This window comes from Mustela putorius, unplaced genomic scaffold (assembly GCF_011764305.1).
Source record: "Mustela putorius furo isolate JIRA1106 unplaced genomic scaffold, ASM1176430v1.1 tig00000874_pilon_pilon_pilon, whole genome shotgun sequence".
NCBI classification, from domain to species: Eukaryota; Metazoa; Chordata; class Mammalia; order Carnivora; family Mustelidae; genus Mustela; species Mustela putorius.
Genome location: NW_025421505.1, coordinates 7,506,138 through 7,531,382, shown reverse-complemented (window position 1 = coordinate 7,531,382; position 25,245 = coordinate 7,506,138). Strand labels below are relative to the sequence as shown.

The window sequence follows — 25,245 nt, the reverse complement described above, 5'->3', positions numbered from 1 at the left end:
GGGTGTGGGAGGCAGGGAGCAGCTGGTAATATGGGGGGAGGAGTTGGGTGACCTGTGGGGTCTTCTGTGATTCTGGTCATGTTTTTGCATCCTCTCTGGGCCCTGTATTTGGAAAATCAGGACAATTTGAGGACAGAATGAAGATGATGAGTGGGGAAGTACTAGGTAAGAGACCATCGATACAGATGATTAAATATTTCTTCAGAAAGACCTTAAACATCTTTTATTAGGGGGGCATCTGGATAGCTCATTTGGTTTAGTGTCTGACTCTTAATTTTGGCTCAGGTCATGATCTCAGGGTCCTGGGATCGGCTGCATGGGGCCCTGCACTCACCAGGAAGACTGCTTGAAGATTTCTCTCCCTCTCCCTCTGCCCCAACCCCTGCTCTCTTTCTCTCTCTCAAATAAATAAATAAATCTTAAAAAAATCTTCTATTAGACTTTTTTAATAGGTGCTTGGGTGGTGATTGTTGTTACTGCTTTTGGATACTCTTGTAAGTGGTAATTTTTTAAAAGTTTACTTTCTACTTTTTTCCAGTGTGTAGAACTATAACTGATTATTACATATTGATTTAGCTACTTTGGTAAAGTATTATTTTAATGCTAATATTATATCTGTTAGCCTTAATTTATATTCTAATAATGCTTTGGAATTTTATGTACATACTATACCAAAAAATGGCAACTTTTTTCCTTCTTTCTAATCCTCAGACCTGCATTATGCAGTAGAACTTTCTACAACAATGGAGATGTTTTAGACCTGCATTATCCAGTAGGGTAATCACTAGCTACATGTGGCTGTAGAGCTCTTGAAGTGTATCTAGTAACACTGAGGAACTAAATATTTAATTTAATTAATTTTAAATTGCCACAGTAATAGTTAATTACTATTACATTATTATTTATTATTAAATTTATTATTATTACATAATAATAATATAATATATATACTATAATATTATAATTATAGTTTATTATTATTACATTATTATTATTATTACATAGTTTGGTGGCTATTGTATTAGACAGCACAGCCTGAGACAACTTACTTCTTTTCTTGCCATATTGCACTGGCTAGTGTCTCCAGTATAGTGTTGGGTAGAAGTGGCAATGGCACACATCCTTGTCTAATTCAGGTTTTTAAAAAAGTGTTCATGTTTTTAGTATCTTTCAGTGTTGCTGTGAATTGCACTTAACAACCAAGGTAGCATGGGGGCCTTGCCTTCTGATAGCTTCTCGTTTATAGTGTAATGAACCTTCACCGCAGGTCAGCAAGTTGGCTAACAAGCACCTATTGCACATTTTCTGTCTCTTGGGTGTGGGGGAGGAGAAACAACTCTCGCTTTGGGGATAGTCCTTGCTGAATGGAAGGTAGGCACACTGTGACTTCTCTGTGTGCACCCACAGGTATATTGTGTGTTTTCACTCACGTACAAAGAGATTGAATTGTTAATGAGCAGATAAGAACCAGTATTCTCCAAAGTAGACCTTTCTGGTCTACTGGGAATTAGTCACATCCTGATTTCCAGGTTGTAGTGAGTGCTTTAAACATGGCTGCCTCTTGAGAAGGACTTTCAGGGTCTATGACCTGCTTGTTCTCTTAAATGTGCTTAAATGTAGATCATCGTCAGCTTCTGCTTGTGGTTTTGATTTTTTAAAGCTACGAGTGTGAGCTATGGAGAGCAGGATGTTGAAGGTGGGTTATCAGTTGGAGTCAAAATTTGGGTCAGAGGGAAGAGATGTTAACCATGAGGAAAGAGAGATTTCCTTGTGTGGCTCTTAACCAGAGCTGGAGGCCATTCTGAAGAGACTTGCTCTAAGCTTGGGAAGCCCTGCCTGAGAGTGGTTTCATAAGAAATATGTAACCTTCCTCCAAAGGTGATGACGACTTTGAAGGGCCGCTCATTTGAATCTATTCTGCTTGTTAACAAATAAATGAGTTCATGCTCTAGTATCGTATAGAACTTAGTCCCTGGAGAAAGACTACCTTGATTCAAATATTACTTCTGCCACTTATGAGCTATATGATCTTGAGCAAGCTGTTGAGGCTCTCTGACTCTTACTTTCCTCATCTATAAAACGGACAGTTAAAACTACTTCAGAGGGTCATGAGGATTAAATGAGATCCTGATGAAAAGTACTTACTGAGAATCAGGGTGAGGGTTATCAGCTGGTATAGTGCCATTTCCCTAGGTCACATTGGGAAGACGTCATTTAATTCAGGACAGGCGACTGTACCCCTATGCCAAGCCCATGTTCAGTGAAGGCTGTCCAGTTGGTGGCTGACAGAAAGAATCATGTAGATGTACTAAATTTATCACTCCCAGCTGCACATTTCAGCCTTTAGTCAACATAAGCTAAGGACTGGCTACCATGTTGCTTATTGCCTCAAGGGGGAAAAAAAAAAAAAAAAAGCCAGGGAGGAAGAGGCCAGCCGAAAGCCTGACTCCTTGGCAGTGGTGCTGGGTGAGGAATTTGCTGAGGATTCCAGTTAAGGTCAAATGTCCAGCATCTTGTGACTGGAGGGAAGAAAAGCAAACAATTTAGCTCACTTTCTTTTTCATACTGTATACTTCGGAGATATGTTTAATTCATATTTCTAGCTCATGGGGAGGCTTTTCCCTGGAGTGGGATGATGAACAATGGTCAACGTCACCTTCCTTCTGCTAGGGTTCAGCCACAGGGCCCTGTCCCGGGGCTGGGTTACAGGGCAAACACCCATTCCCATGAACACGTGATGACCAAATTCAAACTCACTTTAGGACGGGGAACACACGACTAATTGACACCAGCCCCAGATGTTTGACCAAGGAGCCCACAGTTGCCGGTGTCCTGGGAGGGAGAGTGTGCCACCCTTCAGTGACACCAGGGTCCAGAGACCTTGACGTGACTCTTAGTCCCTCGTGCCCTGCCCCTGCCTGCCTTTTCACAGTCATCTCTTGTAACCTTCTCTTTCCTCGCTGCCTACTTGGGCAAGACTGAGCTACTTACGTTCTCTCAGGGCCTCTTACCTTCCTCATCCTTTCCTCTCTTTCTCACTGCCAGCTGTCCCAGGTCATCGGGGTCGATCCCACAGCCCCTGGGTTCTAGAAACAGCCCAGTTATGATATCTCCCCACTCCGAGCTAGGGCAGGGGAACGTTCTTGCTCATGATTATGTTCTGTGTTTGGCACAGCCCAGTAACTGTTCATTGAGTGAATGCTGGGTCTCAGACCTTGCCTGCTGGGGATGCCATGCCTGACCCAGGGCTAGCTTCCTTTTTGCCAGGGAGACGAGTCCAGTGTTTGGTGGGAATTATGTGCCAGGCAGGGAGGGGAGGCAATAGGACCATGCTCCAAGGGACGGTTTGTTGCTTTCTGTTGATAAGGTGTGGGTAGGAGTTCTTGCCAAAATATGCCTGTGAAATGTATTTTCATTCCTCGGCACCCTGGGGCCTCCCTCCCCACCACATGTCTTGCCCCAACATAGCCATCTTGCTTAAATAAATCTGGGTTCCACAGTAAAAACACTTTGTGTGGACCCGGGAAGCGCTAGGGAGCATCTCCTGGGAGGTCAGATTTCAGGGCTCCTTCTGCTCTCTCTCCCCCGAGAACACCAGACAGGCCAGTTCAGACTGCCCTCCTGGGAGAGGGGGAAGCAGATACACTTGGCCAGGAGTCGTGGGGAAAGGGTTTGGGCATTTGGTTCTGGGAAAAAAGGAAATGCGTGCAGACCTGGGTTGTCCAGTGGTTGGTCGGCTTTGCCACAGATCATCCTTTGTGGGAGGGGGCGGTTCCTTTCCCACAAGCCAGCAAACATTTTGCTTTATTTTCAGCAAGGGCCCAGCAAGAGGGCCTCCAGGGCTCCCTCCTGCTCCCAACAGACCCAGCGGGTCTTAGAGGGCAGTCTGGAAGCAAGGAGGCTGGCTGCCCAGGGCAACTTGTCAGCCTGAACCTTGGCCCTATTGGTGCAGCCCAAGTGCGGCACCCAGGGCTACACAGATTCACCAAGGAAGAGGCGCTGTGGGCTCAGCATGTCCAGAAATACCTAGAAGGTGGGGACTTCTGAGTTGGGGTTCTTTGGTCTGAGACGGAGGTTGGAAGGAGGGAGTGTGTTTTCAGCATCCTGGGGGTCTCTCTGGCAGGTCTATAACTTGACCCAGGAGTTCTTCCGGCACGGTAAACCAGTCAATGCTGAGAGTCAGAACAGCGTAGGGGTGTTCACCCGGGAGGAGGTACGCAACCGCATCAGGGATGACCCTGAGGACCCGGAGGCCACCAAGCGCCTGAAGCTTGCCATGATCCAGCAGTACCTGAAGGTATCCTTGTCTGCCCAGAGCTTTATTGAATACAGGGTGGTGGGAGGAAGACCCATTCTGAGGAGTCTGGGTCCAAGGAGGGTGGCACTGCTTTGAGGTCCTCTTTCCACCTCTGCCCTGCCCTGGTGGTCACCTGGCTCCTCTCTGGCTCTTCCCACAGGTGGAGAGCTGTGAGAGTGGCTCCCACAGCATGGATGAGGTGTCTCTGAGCGCCTTCGGGGAGTGGACGGAGATCCCCGGGGCCCACCACATCATCCCCTCGGGCTTCATGCGGGTTGTGGAGCTGCTGGCCAAGGGCATCCCCGCCCACGTCATCCAACTGGGGAAACCTGTCCGTTGTGTGCACTGGGACCAGGCCTCGGCCCGCCCCCGGGGCCCGGAGATTGAGCCTCGGGGCGAAGGTGACCACAACCATGACGCCGGGGAGGGCGGCCAGGGGGGAGAGCAGCCCCGGGGGGACGGGCGGGATGAGGACAAGCAGTGGCCGGTGCTGGTGGAGTGTGAGGACTGTGAGGTGATCCCAGCGGACCACGTGATCGTGACCGTGTCGCTGGGCGTGCTCAAGAGGCAGTACACCAGCTTCTTCCGGCCAGGCCTGCCGGCCGAGAAGGTGGCAGCCATCCACCGCCTGGGCATCGGCACCACCGACAAGATCTTTCTGGAATTCGAGGAGCCTTTCTGGGGCCCCGAGTGCAATAGCCTACAGTTTGTGTGGGAGGACGAGGCGGAGAGCCGCACCCTTACCTACCTGCCTGAGCTCTGGTACCGCAAGATCTGCGGCTTCGACGTCCTCTACCCGCCTGAGCGCTACGGCCATGTGCTGAGCGGCTGGATCTGCGGCGAGGAGGCCCTTGTCATGGAGAAGTGTGACGACGAGGCGGTGGCCGAGATCTGCACGGAGATGCTGCGGCAGTTCACAGGTATGTACCCTCTCCTCCAACTCCCTGTCCACCCCCGCCCCCAACCCCCTGCAACCCTCTACTCGGCCCTCTGCCTCTCCTGCACCTGCTGTAGCTCTCCGCAGCCCTGGATTGCTGTGTCCAACGGGAGAGCTGCCGCAGGGCGCCTGGGCTCCCAGACGGTGGGCTCCTCCCCGCATCCCCCCCTTTGGAACTTGAAACACTCAGAACCTTGGGCGCTGTGTTTCTTCTAAGGGCTGATGGTAAAAAACTCAGGTATCACCCGCAAACCTCAGATTGTCCATTTCCTACCCATACTGTCCTGCTCAGAGATGGATTTGCGTTTCAATGTCTGATTCTTTTAGTTGAACATTTTTTCGTCCACTACCCCTGAAGTGGGAAGGGGATACGTGACGATCTGGAATATTTTTTCGTACAGGAAAATTAGCCCCCCTCCCCCATGAGCTGTTTTGCTGGGAGTGGCCACAAGGAGGCGCTGCGGGGTGGGGGTGGGGAGGGTAACTGGCTGGAGCCCCCAGCCCGGCTACCTCCTCCTGGGTCTTCCATACCTCCCTGCGGGGGTCTGGCCTTCTTGCAGCCCTGCCGGAGGACTGTCAGTTGCTTGTTCAGGGGCGTCTTCCGTGTACAGCCATTTCTTATCTTCCTTCCCCTTGGCTCTTCCAACTCCCCAACAGGGAACCCCAACATTCCAAAACCTCGGCGAATCCTGCGCTCGGCCTGGGGCAGCAACCCCTACTTCCGAGGCTCCTATTCGTACACGCAGGTGGGCTCTAGTGGCGCAGACGTGGAGAAGCTGGCCAAGCCCCTGCCTTACACAGAGAGCTCCAAGACAGCGGTGAGCGTGGGTGCAGGGGAGGAGGGCCGGAGTGGGGCTGGGGGCTGTGGGGCTGGGGGTAGGCACTTTGGATGCAGGTTTGGTTGGCGGGGAGAGGGTGGGCCGTGCTCACTGAGGGGTGCCAGGGGGAGACACAGGAGTAGCTCTGGTGTTGAAGGAGGAAACAAGGACACGTGCACTTAACATCTGGAAGAAAAGATGGAATCAACAGTGAGATGTTAAACACTTTATTGAGGTGGTAGAAGCTGAGCCATTTCACGCTCTGCCATCCCATTGGCCACATTTCATTGAAATTATTTAAAATTGAAATTTATGTATTAAATATTTAGTTCCTTGGTTGCACTGGCCACTTTTGAAGTTTGATAATTATGCGTGCCTAGTGGCCACGGTGTCGGATTGTGTAGCTAATGGGGCATTTCTATTGCCACGGAAAGTTCTCTCGGACAACACTGATTGCATAGAAGTAAGTTTCCCCAGTATGTTTTATTTACGTCTTTTCCCTAATATTTTTCAGAAAAGAAATTTGAGAATACTGACCCTCCCCCAAATTATATCAACTATATAATAAATCATAGAGAAAAAGAATAAATCTGAGAGAACCAATTATTATATATTTGTATATATAATTATTTTTGTTTATATATATAATTATTTTTATATTATATTTGTATATACAATTGTATATATTTCTGGTCTTATAAAGGGGATTTCGAGTTTCTCCCAACAAGTATACACTTGTTAAATACATGTTACAACCCCAGCAGAATTACACTGGGAACAATTCTTTGATGTGAAGGACGAAAAAGACTCCCAGCGTGTATTGTGCATGCCCTGGTTGGGTTCAGCGGGAGAGAGGAGCAGCAGGCCCTTGCTGCTGCCACAGCCTCCCTCCCGAAAACCAGACCTTCTCTTGTCACCTGCATCAGTTAGGACTAGTGCCTACAGCACAAAGCAACATGAAAATAACTGGGGCTTACCCCAGACAGAGTCTCTCGTTCTGTCATATAAGGGGAAACCCAGAGGTAGGTATCAGGACCCAGTGTCACTGTCACCCGGCACCATCTTCAAGGCCACTTTGTGGTTCTAGAGGGCTGCGAGGCTGCCACTCAGATCTGGGACAGGCAGAGTCCCCTTGGGGCTTAGTCAGTTCCCCTAAGAAGACAGTGCACTTGAAGCTGATTGGCCAGAACTAAGTCATCTGCCTAGAGCAACTGCAAAAGGGGTTGGGATTGATCATTTTTTATTCTGGATGGCAATGCACCCAGTTAAAGATCAGGGCTTTGTGATGGAGGAGAAGGAGGACCTCCAGCCTAACTGCCTCTGCAGGCTCCTCCTTGTTGGTGGGTTAAAGCTTCCCTACTCAAAGTGAGTGGTCCGTGGACCAGCAGCACCAGCATCATGGGGGAGAGTCTTAGAAATGCAGGCTCTCAACTCCCTGGACTTGCTAAATAAGCAACAACAGGGTACCAGGGTCCCCTGTGGGTGCCTTTGCACATTCAGGTTGAGACACAGTGGGAAAAAGTCCCAACTCAAGCTTGGAAGGCAAGCACTCGTTCTTTACCTGGACCCCACCTAGACAGCTTCTGCTTTCTCAAGGTTGAGCCCCAGCCCTACCAAAGTTCTCACTGTCCCTTGCTGTAGTGCATTTTTGCCCCCATTTCCCCCTTCTTCCTGAAATGTCCTTTGCCTGTTTGTTTACCTAGCATCTTCTGAGATCCTGTCCTCTGGGAAGGTTTATGTGGTCCCCCTTACAGTGGGCCTCTTTTCTGGGCTCTCAGCACCTTGTCCAAACACCCATCATGTCACACGTGACGCCGTTTAGTAATTGGGTTTCGTGTCTGGCTTCCCCACCAGCAAGGAAACTCCTCAAAGCAGCAGCCCGGTCACCTTTTATCTTCCAAGTGCTCAGAACAGTCCCTGGACCCTAATAGGGGCTCCATAAAGGTTTGTTAAATTACCGCCTAACTTTATCAAGTGCTTATGTTCTTCTAGGTTCTAAGTGCTTTAGATACATTATTTCCATTAATCCTTACACCCACCCTCAGAAGCAGGTGGTCTGAACCCAAGTGGCAGGTGACCAAAACCAAGGCATAGGGAGGTTAAACCCCTTGCCCTGAGTTCACGAGCAAGGGGCACAGTGAGCCTTTGAGCCTGCAGAACCAGGACTCCTAATAGGGCCCAAGTGGAAAGAATTGAGGCCTGGATGTCTGGGGAAGAAGCAGGGGAAGGTGGCCAGGTGGGATGGGCAATTCCTCATCCCGTGGAAACAGCAGTACCTGCATCTCAGGTGCGGCTGTCTGACCTGTGGTGTGGATGGGGGGTTCCCGGGGCAGACAGGTAGCCTGCCGGCCTTTCTCGCTCCTCCACGCTCACTTCCCCGTCCCCCGGCCCAGCCCATGCAGGTGCTGTTCTCGGGTGAGGCCACTCACCGCAAGTACTACTCCACTACCCATGGTGCTCTGCTCTCTGGCCAGCGCGAGGCCGCCCGTCTCATCGAGATGTACCGGGACCTCTTCCAGCAGGGGACCTGAGGGCCCTCTTCACTGCCCAGCGTGTTCCTTACAGAGCCACTAACTCGTGACTGCCAGCCCTGCCCCTCGCTGCTGTGTGCTCCTCATTTTCTAATCCGCTGTAGACTGGATTTGTATCTTTGGTAGAGGTAGACACCCTGACTGGCTTCAGGTCTGGTCCTGTAGCTCTTCCTTTTCTCCATGCCAGTTGGGGACCAGGGTGGGGCCCGTTGACTTACCTCTGTGCTCTGACCTCCCCTCCCCTCCCCCCTGCCTTGTTATTGTAAGTGCCTTCAACACTTTGCATTTTGGGATAATAAAAGAGGCTTGCCCTTCCCGTGCTCCTCAGCTTCTCTCTTCTTTCATTTACCTTAGCCTCTTCATGTGTATGTGTGTCTCTAGTTGGTTTTTGTTGTTGTTGTTGTTTTGTTTTTTAGCCCATCCTTTTTGAGGGAGGGGATGGTGGGAGGGCTGTGACCTGGCTATGCCCCCAGAAGGTAAAGTATCTGCCTTTACTGGAAGGAGTACCCCCTTACCTCAGTCTGTTTGTGGTTGTTTGCCTTCCTGCTGGTGAGACCCCTCAGGGCTCAGGGCTCCTCACTACTCAGCTCAGCTCCTTCGGGATGGGCCTGTGTCTGCCCACTGGCCCTTTGCTGGACCTCTCAGAGCCCTACTGGGTGGCATGGCCACATGGAGTGAAGGTGAGTTCATGGGAGGGGACATCTGCTGTGGCTCCATGCCAGCTCAGGGGTATTAATTAGTAGTGAGTGTCACCTGGCCTTGGGGCCCTAGGTCTGGCCTTTGGGGTGGCTGCTGTTGACTTCTGGGAAGGAGGAGAGTCTGGCCATTTTTGGGGGGAATATTCTGAATTGTGGCCCACCTGCTGTATTCCAAGGGCCTATCACTTATTGGGGGTGTTGGTCTTTTCGGCTTTTTTTGCTGAACGAACCCCCCCCGGTGCACACACTCAAACACACACACACACAACCCCCTCCCACTGGCACGCATGCGCACACATACAGACACACTCACCTGTGTGTGTGTGCACACATGCATGCACATATGTGTGCGAGCACAGATGCACATCTACACATACTCTCACATGATACACCAGCCTGCACCCTTTCACCAACACACAACCTCATGTACACGCACATGCAAAGAGCCTTAAAGAACATTTAGTCATGTTCTTCTTTCAGACTGCTAATGACAGAGTTCTAGAAGTAAGGGATTTGGGTGGGGGAGGACGTTGTGAACCTCCAGCTGGGCCTGCGTGGTTGAACTCTGTGAACTTAGGTTGGGTCCCCTTCTCAGAAGCAGAGGGCCCGGCTCCTGCTGTGACCCCATGTCCCCTCCCCCCTGTTGCCTCCAGTGATGATGGAGCTGTTCCTGCCGTGGGCACATCTATACCGTGGCCTGCCTGCGTTTGCGACACACACACCCCCGCACCCCCCCACCCCCCACCCCAGCACCTGCTCTCGCTCACAGGCACCCTTGCTTTGCCCAGGTGGGTCCTCCTGGAGCTCACGTCGGGGACTCGTCATCATCTGGCACGTAACTTAGAAAACTGTAAGCGTAGAAACATTTTTTGAGAAGAGGTTCCATTGACGTGGTGCAAGCTCAAAGGTCATAAAAGGGCGCCTAGGACCGTCCCCTCCCACATCGGTCCCCAGGGGTCTGGCTGCTCCCCACCGCCCATGTTCTTAGAGGCTCCATTTCCAGTGTCCATGTAAATAGGGGCCCTTCTTGCTCCCTTTTAACACAAAAGTGACCCAAGTATTCATCCCGTCCTGCATTTTGCTTGTTTTCGTTAATGTAATATATCTTGGAGATCTTTCATAGCGGTGCTTTTATGGAGACAATGTAAATTTGGACTTTGCTGTGGTCCAGGGGGAGGTGTCTCCTTCCCGGCCCACAGTCACTTTGTAGGAAGCGCTGTCTGTGGACTTCACCTCGGGAGGCCCTGACCCAATGTGCACCCTCCCGTGTCTTCGGTTTTCCCCACTGGCTAAGGTGGGGTGAATCGAAGTGGCCTGGAACATAAGGAAGGGGGAAGAAAGTAATAAGTAGATACCCCGGATCATCGGCAGAGGAACTTTAAAGGGCTCCGTGAGGTGAAAGTGTTCTAAGTGTTTATTCCGTGATTGCATGTTGGGCAGCTTCAGATGTGGGCAAGGGGGAGGGAGGGAACGTTCACTTAGAGCCATCCATCTGCCAGGCAGGGCGTCCGTTGTGAATGCTGGGCACACGGGCCTCTTAATTTGATATGGAGGCCAGCTCAGGCTGGGGAGGGGGACTTATCCCCATGGGGAGTTAAGTAATGGCCCCCAAGGTCACTGAGGTCTGACTCCCATTGCAGGCTCTTCCTATTTACTGCACTGAAAAGAAGAGGCTGGTGCCGGCAGGGGTGGGGGTCGGTGGGGGAGGAATCTGAGGCCATTGCTGGAGAGATTGGCTATGGGTTATGCCGTACTGGGAAACTGTGTGTCAGATTCCGTCAATAGAACCAGCTGTGGTACGTCCATACAATGAATACCATGTACCAATAGAAAAAAAACAAGCCGTTATTTTCAACATCAGTTCATCTCTAAAACACGAGGTTGAGTGAATGAGGCCAGACACAAGCCTATATATACTGTATGATTTTTTAAATATGAGGTTCAAGAACCAACAAAACTAACTATAATGTAAGATATGAGAGGACGGGTAGTGCCTGGGAAGAAGTATGGGTAGGGGTGCTTTCTGGGTTGCAGAGATGTTCTGTATCTTGACCTGGATGGCGGTGGAGTGGGTACATACATTCGTAAAAATGCACTGGGTTATACGCTGAAGACTAGACATCTTTCTGTGTGTATGATATAACTCAATTTAAGAAGTTTAAAGAAGAGTCTGAGGACACCCATCCCCCCACCGTCCCATCCCAAAATACACGTTTGTGTTGACCCAGTGAATTTCGACCTTGCAGCGGAGAGGACACATGCCGAGAGCAGATAAAGGGAGGAAGGACCTACTTATGTCTCCCTGGCTGCCTGGTGATAAGGACTGGCCTTGTGCTTACTAGCATGTCTTGTGCTTACTAGCATGTCACCCTTTATCAGATCCCTGGCTTAGCTTCCCTCATCTGGGCATCAACAGCTGGGTGAGGGAGGCAGGGATTGTCTCACAGCAGAGGAGATCCGGGTTCTCAGAACAGTTTGGACTGTGCAAGGCCACGCAGCTTGGAGCCCATGCCATCTGAGTGGGAGTGAGCCACCCTGGGAGGAAGGTGGGGACAGGTGCGGGAGGGGCGGCCCTGGAGAGTGGGCCACAGCCTTCCGGGATGCCACCTCTGCATCGAACAATCATGTAATGTGGGGAGCATTTATGGTTTGCAGCACCACACACAGATGTGAAGCAGATAAAAGCAAGGGCCATTCAGAAACAAGACAGACTAGACGCACCGGGAACAGAGGCTGAGTTCCTTGCTGTGACTAGGTCTCTGAGGCAGCCTTGGCACTGAGGGACACTCAGAGGCCTCTCTCAGGGGTGGCAAATGTGGCATGCACAGGCCACCACCCACGTCAATGCCTGCTCAACAATTCCTATCCCCCACAGAAAACACTTGAGAGGAGATGTCTCTGGCCCAAGATTCTAGTAGGATGGTTGTGGTGCTGTGGGCATCGGTGAGCCGTGGGCCAGGTGTTCAGTTGTGGTCTTGTGGAAGCCTCAGAAATGTTCCTTTCAGGGGCCCAGGGGGTACTTGGCAGGTACTGTGTCTTCCCACCTTGGCTGGTATGGGACGGGTTAGCAGTTAGCTCCTGCTTCATGGGAGCCACTGGAATGTCTGTGCTGCCCACAAACAAATGTGGGAGAGAAGCATTTCTGGTTTGAGTCACCCTACATTTACCTGGGCCTGTTGAGATGAGCCCGAGGGTAACCCCAAGGTACAGAGCGAGGTGGGCTGCTGGTTCAGTTCTAGAAAACCACCTGCTTAATTAATGGTCTGCCAAACATAATGGTAGAGTTATAGGAGGCCGTGCTGTCTTATAATGACTGGCTGGGCTGTTTGTTGGGGCTACTCCTGATTTGTGTAGGGTAATCAAATCTCAACGGATGGGAGGCACTGTGGCCCTACTAAGGTGGCCTCCAGGACATCTAAGCTCATGGAGGGCACATGATAGAAGAAGGGAAGGGGCTGGTCACAAGCCCTGCTTCATACTAACTGGAGATGTGGATACAAAAGCTGATCTTGCCTTTCATGAGTCTGGAAGTGGTTGTTGAACACTGATTTTTTTTATAGGGACTGATTTTCAAAACCTGGCTTTCTGTTAGAAGATGCAAAATGCCAGACATATTTTATTTCAGTAAGCTCAATATTTGAGCAATTTTAAGACAGCCCACCCCCACCCCGGGTGTCCCCTGTCAGCTCTCTCCCTTCATCCTCTGAAGCCCCTGTTTCCTCACTGTCAACCGACAACAATGTCTCCTGCTTCATAGTCTCAAGAGAAGCCACCGGAGGCAACTTCCTTGCCAAATCTACGAAGAGCTCATCTTCACGTCCATCCTGATAGGGACCACTCCCATTGCTCCCTACACAAGGAAATCCGTGACTCCTGTGCGTCTCCTGCCCAAACTCAGGGACCTTCCCGCATTCTTCCCTCTCCCCCTTCGCTCCACTCCATCTTTTCTGTCCACATTTCAAGACGCCCTTGTCTTTCCCATCACCCCATCCTCTTTCTACCACCTTCCTTTGCCTTCCTTTCAGCCAAGCTTCAGATGCTAGCATTTTCTACACTTGGTCTCTCTGCATCTCACTATCCTTACTCTAGCGGTTGTCGGTGGGGGTCCTTAGGTTGCAGAGAGAGGCACAGGAAGGGCCGTGCTGCCTCCCCTTCTCACCAAGGCTGGGAGAGGTGGGGAGAATGTGCGGCTGATTCCAGGGTATCTGGAAATGAGGGCAAAGTCGTGGTCTGAAACGGTCCTCTGGCCCCATCTGGTGGTCATCTGGGAATACAGCCCTCTTGCGGCAGGGAGAACAGGTCTATGCTGGATTCTTCTCTGGGGGCTTTTCTGAATTCAACACCAAGACCACCACCCAACAAATAAGTATTTTCAATTTACATAGAATAAGTGAATAAAATAAGATTGTAATTGTAACTTATTCTAGAGTAGCATTTATTTTTCATTTTTTTTTAAAAAGATTTTATTTATTTATTTGACAGAGAGAGATCACAAGTAGGCAGAGAGGCAGGCCGAGAGAGAGGAGGAAGCAGGCTCCCTGCTGAGCAGAGAGCCGGATGAGGGACTCGATCCCAGGACCCTGAGATCATGACCCGAGCTGAAGGCAGCGGCTTAACCCACTGAGCCACCCAGGCACCCTATTTTTCATTCTTAACGGTAAAAAGAGACCTTGGTGGCCCCAAGGTAACATTTTCTCTCTTTACTTCTCTTTCTTTCCTTCCCTCCTCCCTCACTTCCTCCTTTCATTCTTCCTCTCTCTTTCCCTTTCTCCCTTCCCTTTCTTTACCAGACCTTCAGCGCTTTCCTTTTGCATGTCAGCCTCAAAAAGAATTAATTACGCTTTAATAAATACATTCACTAAAAAAATAAATAGATTAAACATTGAGCCTATTTGTCTTCCAAACAAACAAAAGTTGGGCTGTATGATTTGAATTCTTTTAAATTTGTTGAGTTTGCTTTATGGTCCAGGATATGGTCTATCTTGGTACATGATCTATAGGGCTTGCGAAGGATGTGTATTCTGCTATTGTTGGGTGGAAGTTCTATGGATGTTGATTAGATCCTGTTGGTGGATGGTATTATTGGTTTCTTCTATATCCTTGCAGATTTTCTGTCTAGTTCTAGCAATGGTTGAGAGAATAGTGTTGAAGTATCTAACTATGGTTATGGATTTATTTATCCTTTCAGTTCTAGCAGGTTTTTTTGTAGTGTCAATAGACTATTTTAGAACAGTTTTAGACTTAAGAAAATGTATATATATAGAGTCCCTTGCCTCCAACCATTTTTCCCTATTATTAATATCTTACATCGTTATTGTATGTTTGTTACAACTAATAGAACCAACAATGGTGCATCATCGTTCACCAAAGTCTGTAGTTGATTCAGATTATTATTTTTTTTTTTTAGTTTTTACCTAATGTCTTTTATCTGTCCCAGAATTCCACCCAGGATACCAAGTTCCATTTAGCTGTCGTGTTTCCTTAGGTTCCTCTTGGTTGTGACAGTTTCTCAGACTCTCCCTGTTTTGGACGGTGTTACCCATCTTGAGTGTGGTTAGGTAGGATGTCTTCTACTGGAATTTGTCTGATGTTTTTCTCATGGCCAGACGGGGGTTATATGCTTTGGGGAGGAAGACCACAGAAGTCAAGGGCTGTTGTATCTCATCATATCAAGGGTACCCACCACCAACATGATCTATGACTGTTGATATTGATCTTTCTCACTTGACCTTGCTCGCTTGACTATTGGTCAGGTTTCTGCACTGTGAAGTTATTCTTTCCCCCACTTCCCATGCTCCAGTCTTTGGAAAGAAGTCACTATGGGCAGCCACAGGTAAGGAGTTACGTTCCTCTCCTTTAGAGTGTCTACCTTAATCTGTTGGAGTTCTTCTGCACAGAAGAATTCTTTCCCCTCTCCCCCAGCCTCCTATTAATTTATTCAGTAAATCATGTCTATGTATCAGAGATTTATTTTATGCTTGGGATTATCCAATACTACTTAATTTTGTTATTAAGTTGTTCTAGCTTTGACCATCGGGACCTCTTTCAGTTGGCTCCTCTGTCTCTTTGACATACCCCTATCAATGTGTGTGTGTGTTTCATCTTTTGAACACTTATTTACTTTTTAGCTCTACATGATATTCCAGGCTCAGCTGGCCTATGTCCCTGCCCCAGTCATAGAAACAGCCACTTCTCTAAGGAACCCTAGCTCCTTTTGATAGAGGATGGTGTTAGAAACCAAGGTTTGGGTATTCAGTGTGCTTGTTGCCATGGAGATGTCTCTGCTTCTAGGCTCTCTCAGCTGACAGCTATGTATACACTAACCATGTGCATATACATATCTATGGGCATTTTAATATGTAACTGTTTGTGTCTGTATTAAGTATGGATTCTTAGGGATCCCTTCCTCACTACAGGCATCATTCTATCTGCCTCCCATCCCCTTCATTCCCGAAGGGTATTTTCACTGGATGGAGGGTTCTGATGGACAGCTCTGTTCTTAGAGCCCTTAAATGCTGCGCTTTTTGTCTGGCTTATGTGATTCTGATGAGTAATCTGCTGTCTTTAGAACTGTGTTCCTCTAGAAGAAGGTGTCATTTCTCTCTTGCTTCTCTCAAGATTTTCTCCCAAGTTGCCAAAGCCTTCAGACTCAGTATCCAGGTAATTCCCTTTAATGGAGCTTTCTGGTGATGTTACTGTCTTGTCTATAACTCCTGCCCCTTCTGGTCAATTTCTGTCTTCTGAATTCCCCCAGCACTGCAGTTTGCTTCTTTACTGTGCTTCTTCACTGTACTTGTCTTGTTTGCTAATAACATGACCATGTGTCTTAGGTGGTTCACAGAGATTATAACATCCTTGTATTCCTCAAGTATTTAAGTATTTAAGTATTAGCATCCAAGTATTTAATAAGGGTGCAAAAAAAAGTTTACTGACTGGTGAAGGTAATAATAGAATTGGTGTAAAACCTTCTGGCTTTTAAAAATTAATTTTTAGTGATATAAATAGTTGTGAAGATATTCTCCTAAAAAATAAAGGAACTTTACAGAAAAAGCTAGAGTTGCCTGTGATCATTTCCTTAATTCTAAGCCCCCTGCCCCCTTAAGGATTTGGTGTTCGTCCTACCAAAAAATACAAGAATCTGTTTCTACATCCATAATATGTGAATGTAAATTATATTATATTTCGTATATCCATGTATTTTTAGATAAATAGAATTGCCCTGTACATACTCTCTTTCAATTTGCTCTTTTGTTCACACAACAAAAGAACTCTCTGCTTAAATTATGTATCTCATGTATTCCTTTTAGCTGATAGATAGCCTTTCCTTGTATGACCATACTCCATACTTCACTTTGTCAAGGATGGGCATTTTGTTGTTTCTAGTTGTTCGTTATTATAAACAATGTTGCAATAACAAGAGACAATGCCCCTGTGTGCACATGTGTAAAAGTCCCTGGGTCATAGGGCATAGTATTTTCAGTTTTGGAAGACACTGCCCAATTATCCTGAGAAGAGGTTTACCAAATTTACACTCCCACAAATAGAGTATGAGAACACTTGTATTTATGCCATTTTGCCATCATTTAGTGTACTGAAAAACCCATGTTTTTTATTTTTTTGTCATCAGCTAGGTAAAACCAGGTGTCTTATTTTTTTCCTTAATTGTATTTCCCAACTAGTGATATTTTTTCTTATGATTATTAGACATTTGGGGTTTTCTTCCCCCCGGGTGTTGTCTGTCTTGTCCTTTAGCCCACATTTCTGGTATTGTCTTTTTCTTAGCGATTTATAGGAGTTTATAAAAATATATTTAGGATAATAGTCTTTTTGTCCATGATATGGATTGCAAATATTTTCTTCTAGTCAGCTGTATTGTTTATGGGGTCTTTTCACATACAGAAGCTTTACATTCACAAAAGAATGAACTTATCAATCTTTTTTTGTTTTGTTTTTAGAGAGACAGAAAGAGTGCGAGTGGGAGGGGGAGGGGCAGAAGGAGAGGAAGAGAGAGAGAATCTCAAGCAGGCTCCACAACTCTGCACAGAGCGCACAGAGCCTGACCCGGGGCTCTATCCCATGACTGTGACATCATGACCTGAGCGGAAACCAAGAGTTGGATGCTTAACTGACTGAGCCGCCCATGTGACCCATCGATTTTGTGCTTTTTATAACCTTTTCAAGAATATGCATTTCTATCCCAAGCCATAAAGCTAGTATTCTGTGTTTTTATTTTTTTATTTTTATTTTTTAAAGATTTTACTTATTTATTTGACAGAGATCACAAGTAGGCAGAGAGGCAGGCAGAGAGAGAGGAAGGGAAGCAGGCTCCCTGCTTGAGCAGAGAGCCCGATGCGGGACTCGATCCCAGGACCCTGAGATCATGACCCAAGCCGAAGGCAGTGGCTTAACCCACTGAGCCACCCAGGCGCCCCTATTCTGTGTTTTTAAAAATAATTCTTAAGCTTTTATATCTTTAGATCTTCAATGGACTTGTGGTATGAGGCAGGGGTGGGGCTTCGTGCTGGTTTCTCATTGTTGGCTGCTTATCCCAAAATCACCTGTTGCATGAGTTACCCTTTCCCCACTGATGTGAAATGTCATCAAATGATTATTGTTGGGGAATAGGAGGGCTATTTGTTTTTGAATATTGGTTGATGCTTGGCTACACTGCAAACTCTTTTATTCGTTTCCATTATTGATCAGTTACTTTGCTTGGATGTTGTGGGTAGAAGATCATATTAATTGCAAAATTAGATAGTCCTGTTTCTTTACTGCCAATGTACTTGTTTCTTTTTCTCTTTTCTTACTGCATTAGTAGAGCTACCGATATAATGTTGAGTAAAGGAGTGATAGGAGGATCGTAGCCTTGTTTCTGACTTTAATGGGAATGCTTCTGAAGTTTCTAATAAGTATGCTATTTGCTTTTGTTTTCTGGTGGGTACCTTTCATCAGGTCAAAGAAATGCCCTTCTTTATCTAGTTCGTCATGGTCTTATTATAAATGAAAATTGAATTTTATCAAATGCTTTTTCTGTATCTATTGGAGAGTATCATAGGGTTTTTCTCCTTTTACCTGTTCATGTGTTAATAACATTAATATTCTGATATTTTCCTTGTATCATGGGGAACAGTCTTTACGTTGTTGTACCAGTCAGCTTAAGCTAAATTCTGCTCTGGTAACAAGCAATCCCTAAATCTTAGTGAATTACAACAGAGGTTTATTTATTGCTCATGTCATGTGGGCACTAAGGATTGATTTCATGTCTTCTTAATTCTAGGACCCACGTTGATGGAGCATCTCATGGTAGACGGAAAAGACAGATACTGGAGCATCTTAACATTTCTACTCAAGAGTGACATATATTACTTCTATTCACTTTTCCTTGGTCCAAGCCCATCAGTGACTAAGCTTGATGTCAGTGACTAGGTATATAATCCTGTGGAAAAGTGCCCAGCAAGTTGGGGCAGTGGATGTTTTCATAATTATAATATAATTTATCACACTGGTCATGATATAGTATTACTTTAATTTGTTGCTGGATTTCACGTGCAGATATTTATGTAGGCTTTTGTATCTATGTTCACAAGTGACCTAAGATGTTTTTGTCTTGGGCTTTCCCAGGTTTTTTTTTTTCCTTCTTACTCTCTTGGGCTTTTAAAATAATTTGGGTAGCTTTGCATCTTTTTAGTATATCGATTGCAGAAGTCTGTATAGAATGTTAATTACCTGTTTCCTGGAGTTTTAAAGAGCTTACTTGCAAAACTGGTTGGACTTGGTTTTTTTTTTTTTTTTTGAAGTAGATTTTTGACGGATGTTTTGATTTCTTTTATGGTCGACTTTCTGTGAACATTTTCTACTTTTTGAGGGGAGATGCAATTTTGGCAATTTATAGTTTCCTAGAAAATTGGCCTTTTCGTGATGGTTTAAACATTTACTGCTTACAAACTGTTCACAGTGTTCTCTGTGACTTTAGTCATAGCCTCCCAACCCCCACTTTGTTTCAGAGGTGTTCTTTTTCATTGTGTTTACGTTGACTGGGCTTTTTCAAAAGGTACTGTTTTAAAAGAAGCTAAAAGTATCTGCCTCTTGTGTATAGGCCTGAATGATACCCTATTTAGGTTAGAAAATCACGGTCTCTCTTTATCACTCTCTCTGTTCTTCAAAGCCCGTGTACAACAGGGTATCATTTGCAGTTCACCAAAAACTGTGAGCTGGGCCCCAGTGAGAGGCCAGGAAACCCAGGGCTAGGGATGGTGAGGTGGGGTCCCTGTTCTAGGCCAGAGGAGGGGGTGTTCCAGTCTGGACCAGCCTTTGTTCTGGCTCAGGGCAAGAACCAGATTGGTGTTGCCACTTGTGGTAGATGATGACGAAAGTGACCTGACCTTGGTTCTTCCCTTCTCCCCGTGACCCGAGGCTTTTCTAGATGACCTTGCATCTCCTGCCACAGAATAGGTTACTGTGGGCTGGATTGGGTCCCCCACACATTCATAGGTTGATGTCCTAACCCAGCTACATGCGATGGATTGGAAGATTAATCAGCAAATACTCGGTCACTCTCCTTTCCCTCAGGGAGCAGTTTTGTTTCCTGCCCCAATCATGTGAGGCTTGGCCCTCTGACTTGTTTCAGCCAATGGAATGTGAACAGACACGATGTGATATGAACAGGAGTTTGAAATATTCTTGTACAGCTGTGTTGTGCTTCTCATGTACTTGTCTTTGTCATGAGAAGAACACGCCCCGGATAGCTGATGTTTCCTAGAGGTTATGGAGGAGCCCATGGAAGCCTGGAACCAAACCCAGGCCCTGTGGACAGACACACAAGCAAGAAAAACAAACACTTTCTCTCATAACCTGTGAATTTAGGGCTGGCTTGTTTTGCAACCTTATTGTGGCAATAGCTGACTGATACGTCTCTCTTTGGGGGAGTCACTCAGCCCCCAAGAGGGATATTTCTAGGCACCGGCGATAGGACGAGCAATAGGGCCATAGATGGGGAAGCCACCCAGGGTACAAGGGAGGCTCAGTCCTGCCAAGGGGCCTGGCAGGAATGGGCCAAGGATTTCAGTTCCCTGGAGGAGATAGTACATGGCATGATGACAGGAGCCGATGGGCATTCTTTTAGTTCTGTTTTACCAGTCTGAGGAAAGATCTACCCCCAACTCCCCAGTTCTCAGCTAAAGAGGAAGAACTCTGTTCTAAAAATTCAGAGCTACTGGCCACTCTTCTTCCATCAAAGGGAACATCTGAGAAACTACACCATCCTATTCTGCTCTCAGGTCTCTTCTGATCCCAGATCCATAAGCCCAGATAGTCCAGTGAGCAGGAAGTCTTTGCTGAGGGTAGAAAGTTCCTGCAGGAATCAGGAGGATGGGGCTGTGTCCTCAGCTTACTGTGTCCTCAGCTACTCAGAGAGCAGTCTTTGGGCCATGGAGCAGGGACTAATTGGGTGGGCTCTTCCAGGGGTTACGAGTGGGGAGCAGGGAGATACACAGTGAAGAAGGTAGAGCTTTTTCTTACCAGCCAGTGGTGCCTCTGTTGCAGAAGGGAAATCTCTGGCAAGGGCCCCGGAGTCTCTTTTCCTCCGCTGAATTTCCTCAGCCCTGGAATTCCCACTGTTTCAAAGTGGTTGGCTGATACCCTTACTTTTCAGACCTGTTTTGAATTTATGTCCTCTTTTTAGGTCTTTGGTGGTGTTTTAAGGGGGAAGGGGTCTTATAAAGGGCTTGAACAGGATGGCGTTTTAAGTCGGAAGTCTCTGTTCTTGATTTAAAAATTCTTTGTTACACCAACTGTGTGTATGAGTTTCAGTAGTAAAGTGAGGAGAAAATTTGTGTATGGATGACCACAGAATTTGTGTATGGAGGTAGTGCTGGGGTTGGAAATGTGGCTTTGGGATATGGGTATTCCCATGGATGGCAACAAGAAAAAGAAAAAAAAAAAACCCCAAGAATAGAACTTTAGGACATGTCTGTGTATAAGGGGTGACGGAAGAGGGACAGGAAAAAGAAAAAGCTTTCCTGAGTTGTTCGGGGCTCCTAACAAGGCAGGCAGGTCTGGATGGTAGCCTGGGAATGCTGAGTGTGGGGACGGCATGTGGAAACGCCATCCCCAGAATCTCCTGGACTCTACCTCTTCTCACCATTCCTCTCCATCCCCGTGGCCAGTGGCCCAAATGCCACCATCTCTTGCCTGGACCGTTGCGGTCACCTCTCTTCTCTAACTAGCCTCCTGCTTCTGCTCTAGTCCCTCTTTCTCTTTATTAGCCCAACACACAGCCAGAGTGACCCTGTTCACCCTGAGTCTGATCCTGTCTCTTCTTTGCTCAAGCCTGCTGAAGCCCCACCTGACTCCCTTTGTCCCACCTGGAAAGCCAGGTTCCTGCTGTGATTTACACGGCCCCGTGTACTTGGGCCCCCATCACCTCCTGTGGCTGGCATCTTCAGTGCCTACTCCCCTCCTTTGCCTGACAGGCTCTGCCTACTCGGTCCTCCTTGCTAACCTTCAAACACACCAGGTCTCCTCCTCAGTTGGGACTTTGGCAGCTGCTCCTCCCTCTGCCTCCCAGAGATCTGCATGGCTCACCCCTTTACCATCTTCAGGCCTTTGTCCTACATCACCTTCTCCCTGAGGACCTCCCTGGGTACTTGGCCTCAAAGTGCATTCTCCTCCCCACCCCCAACACTTCTGTTCCCTTTCCCTGTTATGTTTCCTTGGCTTGCCACCATCTACTGTCTATTTTTTTCTTTTTTTTTTTATGTCGTTTACCACCCATCACTCCTGTCTCTTCTGAAATGAGGACGCTGTGGAGGTAGAGATTTTATTCTTTTGTACACTGATGCCTCCCTATCTGCTGGGCACATAAGTAGATGCTGAGTAAATATTATCAAACACATGCACTGCTTAGCGATCATTATTTGTTATTGGCTGGTGGGGACTAGCTGGTTGAAAGGCATCAGAGGGTTCCGGGGCCCCACCTGTGCAGTTCACCTCTGGGGTTGGAGGAATACCAGCTGCATAATCTGCAAGAGGTCCAGGCATTTGATGCTTGTAGGCTTGCCTTAGGATGACTCTAAGTTGTTCCCTGAGAGCTGAGACATAAAAGCTCTCAAGATTGGATTCTAAGGGTTCCAGTCTGAAATGGGTCCATGACAGATGAGACTGGAGGCAGGTAAAGTGAACTTAAAGGTGTAGAGAATGACAGAAGACTGGGGCTGGAGTCTGAGTCATTTGGATGAGAGGACATATCATGGGAACAGAGGTAAGATGTGCAAGGAGGTGAAGATGTGGACTAGGGATGGAGCCCTATGCCAGAGGTCTCAATCAACACCTCTTCCTATTAATGTCTCTGCTCAGCATCTGAACTCACTAAGGGACTTTCAGACCACAGTTTGGCTTCCCATCAAGTTCATTTGTCATCATGAAGATATTGGCTTGTATATATAGTTAGGCTGTATTTCCATTAAAATTTAGTACATTGGGGTGCCTGGGTGGCTCAGTGGGTTAAAGCCTCTGCCTTCAGCTCAGGTCATCATCCCAGGGTCCTGGGATCGAGCCCCGCATCGGGCTTTCTGCTCAGCGAGGAGCCTGCTTCCCCCCCACCCCCGTCTGCCTGTCTGTCTACTTGTGATCTCTGTCTGTCAAATAAATAAATAAAATAAAATAAATTAGTACATTGGTCATGGGCTTCTGCGCCTGACATCCTAGTGAGTTAGGCTGACTTTGTCTGCTTATAGGAGTCTGGTCACTCTGGAATCCTGACCAGACCCATTTTCTAGACTTGTACTATCAAGGACTGCATACCTTGGCTGGGCGCAAGTTCATAGAGCAAATAATACCTCCTTGAGCTTTCTGAGACACAGGCGGTGGTGATATTTCCTGCTACCCCCATTTCCTTTTCACAGGACTCTTTCAAAATCTTATACATTTGGTCAGTCTGGGAAGATGTCCTCAGGGCTGAGGGCTTCCAGAAAAAGCCCTTTGTGTCAGGTTGCTAGTTAGAGGCGGAACTCTTCATTTCTGCTGTTGCAGATTAGGTAACAGGATACAGGCTGAAAATGTGTTGCCTGGCATAGGGAGTAGGCACTGCGAGCTGCCCGCTCCATAGCCATTCCTTCTTTCTTCCTCCTGCCAGAATCCTGATTTTGTTCAGGATAGCATTGTGCCCAATGCAAGGCAGTGATCCTTGTTGCCCTAAAGTAAGGATTGACAAAGTTTTCCTGTAGAGGGCAAGACAGTAAAATTTGGGCTTTGTGAACCAAGAGGAAACCTCCATGTAATTTTTCCATCGTGACATTCTTTGGATTTCCTCCCCACACCCCCCGAACCTACCCCAACCATTTAAAAATGTAAAATCCATTCTTAGTTTGTGGGTTGTACAAAATCAGGTGGTGGGTTGAACGCCCGGCCTTGGAGGTTAGCCGTGTCCCTGGTAGGTCTGGCCCACAAGACCCAGCGGAGGTGTGCTGAGGGAGGGGTTCTGGTCTGGCCCACAAGACCCAGCGGAGGTGTGCTGAGGGAGGGGTTCTGGGAAAGCTTTTCTTACCTTGATGAAAGCAGACCTTTCTCCTTCACCCCTCCCCCTCGTCATTTTGAATAAGAATGTGGACTATGGAAACATTGATCATGCATTAGGCAACAAAGAGTATACAGGTCAACAAACCAGAGATTAGAATGCAAAGGCCTGGAAGGGAAAATGCTAGCAACCTCCCGCCTTGTAACTTATCAAGTGAGAAAAGTAATGACCCGGGTTTAAGCAGCAGTCCATCAGCGTCCGTATTCCTTGTAGTTGCATTCTGAACCCGTCTAGCTTGCTGGAGTTGTCCATGGCTGTCTGCCCCTGCCCGATCTGGGAGCATCACTCCTAGCCGTGGACACTGGTCCCCAGGCTGGTGTGTTTTGTACCATGTGATCTGACCCACCTCCATCAGCTTGCCCAAGCTGATCGGGCTTGGCTTCCTAATTAGCCAGTCCATAGACTGACCAGTGACCCATGTGGCTTGGCTCAAGAGATAAGTGGGGCCAGTCTGGGTCACTCTCGGGAATGGGAATGGAGACCCCTTCTTCAGTTCTGGGCAGGACAGAAAGAGCTAAACACACACGGAATAGCGGAGTCCAGTGAATGGTGGGGCCCTAGAGGGAACATTGCAGAAGTCTGGGGGGAGGTGCTTCCAGTTGCCTCCAGCATATCCCTCCCTCTGCCCCCCCCCCCCCAGCTCTGCGAGCTCAGGCTGCTGTGGCCCCAGTTCCTGGATTTCTCCTTGATTCTAAATGCCTCCTGCGATTCTTGCGATTCTTGCTTCGTTCTTCCTAACCAGAGTAATTTGAGAATGCAGCATGCCTTTTGTTTCCCTGCTCTTGCGAAGGGGTGGCTGGGGGAAGGGCAGAGAGCCAGCTCCAAATGGTGGGAGAGTCCAGGGCAGCCCCCCTGCCTGAAGGCCCCACTGCCGCTGGCACCACCTGGGTCGGCAGGGCTCCCCAGAGAGCGACTCTGAGCAGAGCCTGCGGGACCGGTTTAGCCTTGAGGAGCATCTGGTTTTGTGCTTCTCTGGAGCCACAAGAAGTAGAAAAAAAAAAAAAAAGGAAATTCTTTCCAAGTGGCCGGTGAACATGTAAGTCCCTGGGGCTGTAACAGGATGGAAATAGAAACAGGGTCAGGAGGGCACGGAGGAGCAGGGGCTCTGACAGGTCACGGAGGGGAGGGCGACTGAGGTCTCAAAACTTGCCGGGACCTGTCAGCGCCTGGAGCAGGAGGGACTAAGGGTTGGGCTGGGGCTCCAGGTGGAGGGTTGGGTGGGCTGGAAGGCACAAAGAGCAGGTGTTCCGTAGAAGTCCTGGGCACATCTGGCTCTCTGGCTGGGGAAGGGCACAGGCTCTAACCTTGTGAGGGCTGGTGGCACCATTGGGGGTGAGGGTCTTGCAAAGATAGTGATGTTGAGCATTGGGTGGGCAGTGGGGCAGTGTCCCA

General features: G+C 47.9%; 1 protein-coding gene across 5 annotated transcripts in view; it reads left to right on the top strand.

Annotated features, from left to right (window-relative positions):
• Window positions 1-25,245, top strand: part of SMOX (spermine oxidase) — a 56,158-nt gene that overhangs the window by 28,491 nt on the left and 2,422 nt on the right. For 2 of the 5 annotated variants that reach the window (XM_045086037.1, XM_004772834.3), the window contains exons 4-8: window positions 4,124-4,297; window positions 4,458-5,217; window positions 5,892-6,052; window positions 7,907-7,996; window positions 8,446-8,910. In XM_045086037.1, coding sequence (XP_044941972.1) covers window positions 4,124-4,297; window positions 4,458-5,217; window positions 5,892-6,052; window positions 7,907-7,996; window positions 8,446-8,583 — 1,323 coding nt within the window. In that variant the 3' untranslated portion in view covers window positions 8,584-8,910. Of the gene's footprint in view, window positions 1-4,123; window positions 4,298-4,457; window positions 5,218-5,891; window positions 6,053-7,906; window positions 7,997-8,445; window positions 8,911-18,558; window positions 19,044-25,245 lie in introns of those variants that run through there. The other 3 variants (XM_004772839.3, XM_004772838.3, XM_045086039.1) reach the window with 3 other exon arrangements.